At 58.6% G+C, this 10,515-nt stretch overlaps 1 protein-coding gene across 1 annotated transcript; it reads left to right on the forward strand.

The window, feature by feature from the left end:
- Nucleotides 1-975: 975 nt before the first annotated feature.
- On the forward strand, nucleotides 976-4,663 carry REEP4 (receptor accessory protein 4). The gene is made up of 8 exons (XM_008577099.1): nucleotides 976-1,196; nucleotides 1,991-2,063; nucleotides 2,466-2,542; nucleotides 2,627-2,747; nucleotides 3,169-3,282; nucleotides 3,650-3,785; nucleotides 3,920-4,074; nucleotides 4,156-4,663. The coding sequence occupies exons 1-8, from the start codon at nucleotides 1,165-1,167 to the stop codon at nucleotides 4,219-4,221; spliced, it is 774 nt and encodes a 257-aa protein (XP_008575321.1). The 5' UTR covers nucleotides 976-1,164; the 3' UTR covers nucleotides 4,222-4,663.
- Nucleotides 4,664-10,515: the final 5,852 nt, after the last annotated feature.

Here is a 10,515-nt window from a genome sequence, read left to right on the forward strand (position 1 = left end):
GTTGGGAAAAGCCAGTGAAGAGCCGCGAAAATTCGAGGCCAGATTTTCTTTGTCCCTCCCCTATCTTTCCTATTAGGCAAGCGACTCAACCTATGGGCCCCACCCACGAGTCCCACGGCGCATCGCCCCTTTAAGGGGCCGGCCTCTCGCCTTCCCGACCTAGCCCCGCCCCCTCCCGGGCCGCACTGCGCCTGCGCCGTGCGCCGGGGACAGACCTCAATCGACAAGAAAAATACAATTATGTCCAAGACATTTTACCTACAGGAACAAGTGTATTATACATTTAATTCTTTAATTTTGGTGACTGCCAAAAAAAAAAAGGAGGAGGAATCAGGAGGTACAAGACTTAACCCCCAGTTAATTAGAAAATCAACAACTTGAACCTCATTCTTAAACAAGTGACTCTTAATCTTAGCTGAACATTATCACGGCCTGGGGAGTTTTCCACATTCTCAATGCCCACGTCTTATTCCAGGCCAATTAAATCAGAATTACTGATATTTTTATTTAAAAACTCCACAGGTGACTCAGATGTGCTGCCAAGATAGAGATTCACCACCTTGGACACTACAGTTATTTTAATTTTCAAACCAGATTAGTTTAAGTTACAAATTAAATCTCTACTGCTGGATGGAAGCCTATTTGCCAAGTAACCTTTAATTTTACCAGAGTACTGGAAAAAGAATGAAATCCAATGCCTCGTTAACATTTTATCTGAGTCTTTTAATACTGGGGGTGGCCAAAAAACCCAGTTCTAGGCACTGAAATAGGAGATCCCTGCTGGGTCTTTTCCTTCTGGGATAAAAGGACAGAGCCCTATTGGGGAGATGGGGAGTGAATTTCATCCCTTTTTCCATTTTCCTAACTCTGATGTCTTGAAACTAAGGGGTACATCTTGCAATCAGAAAGCAACAAGTGTGAGAATGAAAAGTCAACATGTTGAGGATGGTAGTGGAACATAGAGACTGATCCGTCGGTCTCCCCATTCTCCGGGCTCCCCGCACTGCGGCCTCGGAGTCAGTGGGCGGCGGGCTCCGCCTCCGCCTGGGGACAGCCGGACCTCTGGTACCCGCACCTCTGGGGATCCCCTCCCTCCCAGCCCCGGCCTGAACGCCTCTCTGGGCGTCGTCTTGGGGTTCTCCCCTCGTCCCTAAGGCTGGCAGGATGGTGTCCTGGATGATCTGTCGCCTGGTGGTGTGAGTATGGCTGCTGTCAGATCCTCTTGACCTCCGGGCGCCAGCCCTGGGGTGAAAGCTGGGAACGTCTGGTGGGAAAGAGAACTTTCTGAGTGCCGTCACACCCCCAACACTCACCGCAAGGGTTAACGGACCTCTGGGCCTGCACGCGGCAGCTGGTGCACCGTGTGCTCGCCCCCACTCCCACCCCCAAGTCTCCTTTGCTGATGGCGACCCCTCCCACACGCACATACACTGCAGACAAATGCGTGGGGGAGGGGGCCACAGCCGGCCCACAGCCGCTTGGCAAACGAGCTTGGCAAACGCGAGGTGATATGGCACGTTGTGGGCGGAGAATACAGATGCCTGCTTCCCATCTGAGCAGTCACGTGACTCACCACTCTAGCCTCGGCCTCCGCGCTGGGTCCTGCTAGTCACCTCTGAGTACTCCAGCACCAGGCTCGAATATACCTGTCTGCAGCCTGACGGTGCCAGGTCTGGTGGCCTTGGGCCTGATTGCATGCCCATGGGAGGAGACAGCCTGGTGCTCTCACCCCCTTGTTGAGGGGCTATGCTCTTGCTGTTTCACGCACTCATGGGCCACCAGTGCAGGCCTGGACAGGCTTGGGATGTTTGTAAACAGCAGGGTGGGGAGGTGGCCTCCAGGGCACTGACTCAGGCGCTGGTTGTGCAAGCCAAGCGGGAAAAACAGGGCAGGCACTGCCACCTTGCACCCTGGCAGGGGGGAGACAGCCACCTGGCAGGGTGGGGGTGGGGCATGGTGCCCCTCACACTCCCCATGGCTGTTCTTCCAGGCTGGTGTTTGGGATGCTGTACCCAGCTTATGCTTCCTACAAGGCTGTGAAGACCAAGAACATTCGTGAATATGTGAGTGCAGGGGTGGCATGGGCAGGAGGGCTTGGCTGAGGTGGGGGTGGCGGGGGTTGTGTAGTAGGACCTGGTGAGATGGAGTGGGTCTGAGCTGGCCTCCGCCTCCTCCAGGGGTATGACGGTCTGGCATATCCCAAGTGCAGTGGGGAGGATAGCCCTGTTGCAGTGGGTGTGGATGGAGGGCAGACTACTGGGGTGCCTATGGCAGATCTTGTGGGTGAAGCCTGTTGGGGTGGGCACAAGAATGAGCAGCAGTGTCTCAGAGGCTCCTGTCTAGCCAGGCAAAGGAATGCAGCAATGCAGCAGGACAGGATCTCTGGAATCTCTGCACCAGGCTGCCAGGGCTGGGAGTTGCTGCTGTGGGCTCCTCCACTGACCTCTGTGCTCTCTGAGCCATAGGTCCGGTGGATGATGTACTGGATCGTCTTTGCACTCTTCATGGCAGCAGAGATCTTCACAGACATCTTCTTCTCCTGGTATGGGGGTGGCAGTTGGTGGGCGGGGGGGCAGGGTGGCTCACCCTGGTTCCTCAGCTCACCTTGCCCCCTGTGCTCTGACAGGTTTCCTTTCTACTACGAGATCAAGATGGCCTTTGTACTGTGGCTGCTCTCACCCTATACCAGGGGGGCCAGCCTGCTTTACCGCAAGTTTGTCCACCCATCCCTGTCCCGCCATGAGAAGGTACCCCGGGGGAAGCAGGGAAGGAGGTATGGGGTGGGTGTGAGGGAAAGAACGCTGGACCTGGGGTTCAGGATGCTGGGGATACCTGGGTTCTAATCCCAGTCCTGCTGTTTAGCTGTGGGACCTTGACAGGGCCTAGCTTTCCTCATTTGCCAGGATCATCAAATGGGGTGCATAGAAACTATCTTTTGGGGTATGAGGTGCTGGCTGGGAGTTGGCTTGGGAATGGTAGGGGTGGCTGGAGCGTGGCTGTTCACTGAGATGTGGGGTGGGCAGCCCTGCTCTTGGTGTGTTTTCTGGGCCCATCTCTGTGGCTCCCGGGCACTGGACTGGGAAGCATGGCAACCAGAGACTTCTCAGGGTCTGCAGAGGAAGAGGGACTCTGGCTGTCTGCCTCAGCTCTCCTCCCCTGGGTCCACAGGAGATCGACACATACATTGTGCAGGCCAAGGAGCGCAGCTATGAGACGGTGCTGAGCTTTGGGAAGCGGGGCCTCAACATTGCCGCCTCGGCCGCTGTGCAGGCTGCCACCAAGGTGCTCTGGGCCCCCAGCCCTGCAGCAGTCCCTCCCGCCCCCAGTGTCTTTCGAGCCAGTCCAGGTCTCTGCCAGGGAGCGGAGAGATAGCAGCTGTCTGTGCTGGGGAGCAGGGGTGAAAAGCGACAGGGGAGTGGGGTGGGGGCTGGCAGGAGCATGGAGCTGCCAGCACAGACCTTCCTGGCTCTGCCACGGAGTGTCTCCTGCTCTCTTGACCTTAATTTCCTGTTAGTGCTACTAAGTCATGGTGCTAGAAGGTTGCTGAATTGCTTTCAGTTCTGAGTCCCGGGCAGTGTCCCTGCTTGAAGCCTCTTTCCCATGGAAGCTCCTTCCTCCCGGGTGACACAGTGGCTCCCCTCCCTCACAGAGTCAGGGTGCTCTGGCTGGCAGGCTGCGGAGCTTCTCCATGCAGGACCTGCGCTCCATCCCCGACACCCCTGCCCCCACCTACCAGGACCCCCTCTACCTGGAGGACCAGGTCCCCCACCGGAGGCCACCCATCGGTGAGTGGGCAGAAGGGTGGCTTCCTCCACACAAGCCATGGCTTCCCCTGGGGCTAGAGGGAGGCCTGGCTTGGCTCTAAGCCTTCAGACCGTAAATGCCCAGCTTTGCCTCCCCCGGCCTCTCTTCCACACAGGGTACCGGGCAGGGGGCCTGCAGGACAGTGACACAGAGGATGAGTGCTGGTCAGATACAGAGGCAGCCCCCCAGCCACCAGCTCGGCCCCGAGAAAAGCCCCTGAGTCGCAGCCAGAGCCTGCGAGTGGTCAAGAGGAAGCCTCCGGTGCGGGAGGTCAGTGGCGAGGCAGGTGCGGGAGGTGGGCTGGGTCTGCACTCCAGCCCGCCCCTCATGGCAGGCCTGCTCTCTCCCCAGGGCACCTCACGCTCCCTGAAGGTTCGGACGAGAAAAAAGACCATGCCCTTGGACCTGGACAGCTAGGTGCCACAGAGTGTGGCCTGGTCTTACCTCACACTGTAAAGGGGATGGGGGGCTTTTGCGGGGGGGACCTTTGGTTGCACATCTGGCCTGCCTGCACCAGCTGCCAAGGCTCCTCCTCTCCTGCCTCCTGCTGTGGGTTAAGGGCCAGGGGGGGGCAGATGCTGCTGGGGCCACGAGTTAGGGATGAGTCCACAATGTACCAGAGCAGGCTGGGCCCAGGCTTCTATTTATTCCTGTCTCAGCCCTCTCCCTGACCCAGGTGTGGGACCAGAGCCCTCCTGGAACCCCTGCAGATGGACCCAAAAGTCCACCCAGCTGTGTTCATTCCTTCAAAGTACTTGACAGCCTTTTCCAAGGCCTGGTGTGTGTCCTGGTTGTGTTTTGTGTTGATGAATGAGGTCAGCTTTGTGAATGTTTTGATAAATAAATATATATGTGAAGATGTCCTGTTTCTTCTGACTTGTGTCCCTCTCCTCATGTCACACACTTGAAGTTCAGCTGCCCACTACGGGCCAGTCCTGGCCCAGGGCTAGGGCCAAAGGGCAGATAAACTGCGGGGGAACCCAGCCCTCTGGAGGAGACAGGGCCATGGACAGATAGTTGTGATGCAGCATGTGCTGTCAGGGAGCAGCTCTCAGGGAGCTCTGTGAAGTCAGATGGGAGAGTGGGGAACCAGCCCTGCAGAGGGGTCAGAGCCTGAGAAGACTTCAGTTAGGCGGAGACAGGGATTGGGCCTTGACAGAAAGGTGCAATTATGGAGAAACCAGTGGGAGAAGGCGTGGAGGGTCTCGGGGCAGCATTTTAGTCCTGTGGGGATGTCGGAGCTATGCACAGAGGAGACCTGGAGAGGCCTGTTGCCTCCACAAGCCTGGGGAGGGGGGTCTCCAGGTGTAAACGCGTAGGTAATATCAGGGGTAGTGTTGCACCTCCAAGGAATGGCCACGAGAGGGCAGCAGTTGCCAGGATCTGTGCTGCCCCCCGCTTCCAGGTCAAGGAGGGCGGAGCTCGGAGTCGGGCCAGAGCCTCGCCCTGCCGGGGCCTGGCAGAACTCCCTGCTGTTGTGATCACTGGTCCTTGGCCTGTCCCATCCATGGAGTCTCCTCTGCTCTCCTGAGACCCAGGCTCTTTGCCTGGGCTGGCTCCGCTCCACCCCCCCCTCACCCCCCACCCCCGTCTAATCCCTGGGGAAGCCGGTGAGGCTCTGCCCTCTGCCCCTGGATGCTGGTCTCACCACAGTGCCCCAGGGCCGCTCCCCTCTTCCACCCCCAATTCTGCTCTCCTTTCCTACTTTTGATTAAGCAAAGAGGCGGGTGAGAGTGTTGGATGAGGAGGAGGGGAGCGGGGTGGTAACCTGGAGTGGCCTGAGGGTGTGGATTAACTCTTGGCGTGGGGATTATCTGGGTTTTATTTGGGGGGAGGCACTTAATCTGCAGGGGTGATTTAGCTCCTCACATATTGGTGCTCAGTGGCTTCCTATCATGGTGATCCTTATATCATGTCATCCTATCTCCTCATTAATTCATTGGAAAAATCTTTATCGAGCATCTACCAGGTACCAGACACGTTGCTACATACTGTAGAGATGCCAAGACTAGTAATGGCTGGCACCTGGAGCATGGCTGCCACCCCACAGACGCTGCACTAAGCCCCTAACTATCTCAGGAGTACGTGCTATTATCATAATCTCCATTTTACAAACAGGAAACTGGGCACAGAAAGGGCAAGTAATTTGTCCAAGATCACACAGCTAGTAAGTGACAGAATTGGGCTTTGAACTCTGGAAGTCTGGCTCCAGAGTCTGTGCATGTAATCATTACACATGCATACTGAAGTAAATGAGATGCTTCTTACATGGGAGGCAAGGAGAAGGAGACTAACATGTATGGAACATTTGTTGTATGCTGGACCCTGTGCTGGACATTTTACAGAAATACTTTCCTTGAATCCTCCTGACACGCCTGTCAGGGTGGGGCTGTACCCATTGTACAGACGAAGAACAGGCTCCGAGAGCTGCAGCAACTTGTCCATGATCGTGCTGCCCATGAGTTGGGACCCTGTCTCCTGAAGCAAGTCTGCCCAGGAGGTGCCTTGGTAGAGGTGCAGTGGCAGGAACTGGAGGTACAAAACGGGACAGCATGTGACAAATGGGCAAAATGGAACACAAATTCAAAAGAAGGGAGAGTGGGGGTGAGACCTGAGGGTGGGGGGGCTTCACCTGCCCTCATTCCTAGGAGGGGTGCGTAGGGTGGGTAACAGGGCCTCTTAGCCCCGTGCTGACTGGGTGATGCTTTGTCTTCTCCACCTGTCAATCAGACTGTCTCGTGGCTCCCTGCAGCCCATGTGTGTTGTCCCCCAACATACTCTTTCTCCCCCCATCCCTCTGTTCTATTTGCTATTTGCTCTTCAAACCCCACTCAGATGTCACCTCCTTGAGGAGTCCTCTGCAAGCACTCAGGAGTCGCTTGCTCATCTGAACTCTCTTGTACAGACTTCTGGGTTTTTTGTGTTTTTTTTGGCGGTTGGCGGGTATGGGGATCCGAACCCTTGACCTTGGTGTTGCCAACACTCTGCTCTAACCAGCTGAGCTCACTGGCCAGCCTCGGATTTCCGTTTTTGCCCCCACTGCACTGTGACTTCACAAAATACAGACTTGTATCTTACTGTTGCATCCCGGCCTGCAACAAAGGGAGGCTTAACCGAAGTGAAATACTTTTGTAAGCGTGTGACTCGGTGGTGAGGTCCTGCTCGTTCTCTGAACCTCCTCTGTGCAACTCCTCCCAGGGCAGGGCTGGAAGCATCTTGTCATTATTCATGAACATGCCCGACAGTCACCCCATGGCACCCAGCACAGGGCCTGATGCCTAAGAGGTCTTGAGGAGCGTTTGCTGGCACAAGAGCAAATGCAGGGTGACCATAGGCTCCTCATCGATAGCCTTGTGCTTTGTGTCCTGGGTCCCCTGGGGCCCTCCACAAAGCCTGGCAAATGCCAGGGTCTCTCCAACACGGTTTTGGTGAATGGCTGACTGCAGCCTTATGGGTCCCCAGGCATGCTGGGACCAGAGCAGAAGGAGTGAGAAGTCCAAGTTCTGGGCACTTCTGGCCAAGTGTCCACGTGACCCTGAAGCTGGGGTGCTGGGTGTTGGCTGGCCTTCCCTTAGAGCTGGCAACCTATCTGAGAGTGCCTGAGAATCAACCCTTGCTCAGCACTGTCGCCCTCTGGATGGGGTTCCCTCTGGCCTGCCCACAGCCCCCAACCCTCTACTTGCCACCAGCCTGCCCACGGCCTCCGCAGGCAGGATCAGAGCTTGGTAAGGACATGAAGCAGCCAAGGCCAGCCCCCTTAGAACCACACACCTCCGCTCGGTCCTGGTCTGACCCCATTAGGCATGTGTCCTGGGCTCCTCTGTGGCCGCCCCACCAGCATGTCTGCCCTGCATCTGAGGGGCTCCTCCATTTCCTCCCTGTTCCTGGGAGCAGATGGCCCTTCATTCCTGTTCCTCCTCCCTCTTCCTTACCTCCTGCTATCCCTTGGCCCTTCCAGGTGACTCCTTTACCTCCCTGCCTCTTCAACTCCCATCATGGTGGCCCTTGTTTCCTGTCCCCCTTCCCCACCTCCCGCCTCCCACCCGCATGTGCACAGCGCTCATGGACCCCCTGCTCTTTTTAGCTGCCACTCTTGGCGGCAGCGTGAGTAGCCTTTAGTTCCAACACCGCCCTGGCCCAGGCTAAGCTGGGGAGTCCTGGTTGACTCAGCCCCACCCTTGAAGGGGTTGAGGACATGAGCACTCAGGTCCTTGCTCCCATGCCTCATCTGGTGTCAGGGACTAGGGGCCCCAATAGCTGAGCTGGGGCCAGAACCCCAGGCAGGAGGGTGGTCGTGCTGCTGGAGAACTCCCGGGGGTCAGAGCCTGTGTGGCCAGGCACGAAGGCCCTGAGCCCAGGGCAGGATGGAGGGTGGCGAGATTGCAGGGGAGGGGAGGTTGTGGGAAGGGGGAGGGGCGTTGGCGAGGTGCAGACGGGGAAGAGGAATTAGGTCAGGGATGTGGGTGGGTGGGCGAGAGGGGAGGGTGGCATCTGCTGCAGAGCTTCCTCCTGGCTCCAAAAGCATCTCCATGCTTCCCTTCCTCTTCCCCTCCCCCCAGGTCCCGGGAGAATTCTTCCTGGTATCCCCCCTCCTCCATGCCCCCTGCCCCAGGTGTGGCCACCAGGGTAGGGGGTGGCATGGGGGGAGGCCAGCCTCAGCTGCCTGAAGGATGGAGGGGCCGGGGAAGCAGGGCTAGGTGCCCAGACGGCCGCGTGTGTGGGAGGGGATGTCCTCAGATGCCCTCCACCCGGCAGTCCCCGCTCTGACGTGGGTGCCCCCCCCTCTCCCCGCCCGGATTAGTGGCAGCTTGGCCTGACTCTCCAGGGCTCCTTCCCCCGCCCCCGCCTGCTGCCCTCCCCTGGGCGAGGGGGCTGCTCCACCCGAGGGGCACTGTGATTGCCCAGGTAAGGGGCTGTGGGGACCGCGTGAGAGCAGCTGGCTGTGAGTGCTGCTGTGCCTGTCAGCAGAGCGTGTGTCAGCATGTGTGTGTCCGTGCGTGAGGGGTCGGCGTGGGGCTGGGGCTGGGCCCACGCAGGTCTGGGGGTGCTTGGCTGCTTGGCTTTGTCCCTGAGTCTGGCACTGTGTCCACGCACCGTGTGGCTTTCCCTCCGTGTTTGTGTCTTTTGCATGTCTCCTCAGCTCTGCTCTGTCCTCAGGCACAGAACAGCCGGCTTACAAGGACTCTGTGGGCCTGTGGCATGGGCTGGCAGGCAGGATGGGGAGCTGGCTGGTAGTGGAGAAGGGGTCCTGTCCCCGACCCCAGCCCCTACAAGGCCCTGGGCATCTCAGGAGCCTGTCCCGAGAACGCGGGTGTAGTCCAGGGACTGTGACCTGATAAAGCAGACATGGTAATGGGGGGTTGGGGGATATCCGTCTGGCTCCCCTGAGACAGTCCCCATCCCCTCTGGGGATGATAGTGACAGGCCCTCAGGGCTCTAGACAGCCCAGACTCCCACCCTGGCCTCTTTCAGGCCTCAAGCAGCAGGAATCTCCCCCTGGATGCTCCCATGACTTTTGGCTGCTGAGGAGGGAGGCCAGAGGACATGGATGGGGGACCACAGGCACACCCCAGCCCGCCATCTTAGCCCCTGGAGCCAGTCTGGGAGCAGAGGCCGGGCCTCAGGGCCTTGGGATTCCAGTCCATGTTAGACCCTCTACAGTCATCTCCCCTGCCACACTTAGGTCCGGGCCACCCCCCAGGGGAGATGGGGGAGGAAGGGAGTGTTAATAACTCAGTCATGTAAACAACCCCTACCAGCCTGTCTTGCCACAGAACTGGCCTCTGGGGGGAGGCAAGGGGTGAGTGACTCTATGCCAACATGTCCAGGTCCTGCCTGGTGCCAGCCCCTTTAGACCCCCCTCTCCCCAGGATCCCTCCTCTTCTGCTCAGCTGGGGAAAGCCTCCATGCTCTTGGGAGAGAGACTCGGGGCTCTTCCTGGCTCCGCTCTCCAGGGATGGTGGTGTGGCTTGGGACCAGGCTGGAGGCATCCAGAGCTCATCCCATCCCTGGGGTGGGGGCACGGGGATGCGGCTTCTGTCCCAGGCTGGGTGAAGGTAAAGGCAGGCCGAGGATGGCTTCCGCAGGGTGAGAGGTGGGTGCCTGAGGGGAAGGGAAGCTCCCACTGGGCGTGTGGGTTTCTGTGTGAGTCTGAATCTGTCTGTGTGTGTTTGAATCTGTCTGTTTGTGTCTGTGCTCTGGAACCACCCCCGCAGAGGAGCTGGGATGCTTCCTCGGGTGGAGGGTGCCCTGCTTTCCCATTTCCTCCCCTACTCTCTGTCCCTCCCAGGAGCCACTCCTATGGGCTCCTCTCCAGCGCGGGGCCTGGAAGCACTAGGAACACTGGGGACCGGGCAGACCCTCGGGGCAAGAGGGCTAGAGGGGGTGGAAGAGTTCCTCTGTCCCATCACCCCTCTGGACACTTGGGTGAAACCACGGCCCTCAGACCAGGGACAGACTACAGGCCAGGTCCCCCCAGAACTCCTAAAGCACGGCCCTTGGTGCCATCGGGCCCCGGGACGGGGTTTAGGAGCGGGGTAGGGTGGGAGCCGGTGAAGAGCAGCTTGGCCAGGTGAAGAGGAGGCCGGGCAGACGCCGCCTTTGGTGTGTGCCCAAGTGCCAGAGCTGGCGAGGACCAGGAGCAAGTGGCCCAGCAGGCACAGGCAGGGCTGGCGTGGGTCAGGGCGCCCATCACTGACCCGTGAGAACCCG

The sequence above is a fragment of the Galeopterus variegatus genome, unplaced genomic scaffold (assembly GCF_000696425.1).
Source record: "Galeopterus variegatus unplaced genomic scaffold, G_variegatus-3.0.2 Scaffold1451, whole genome shotgun sequence".
Lineage (NCBI taxonomy): Eukaryota > Metazoa > Chordata > Mammalia > Dermoptera > Cynocephalidae > Galeopterus > Galeopterus variegatus.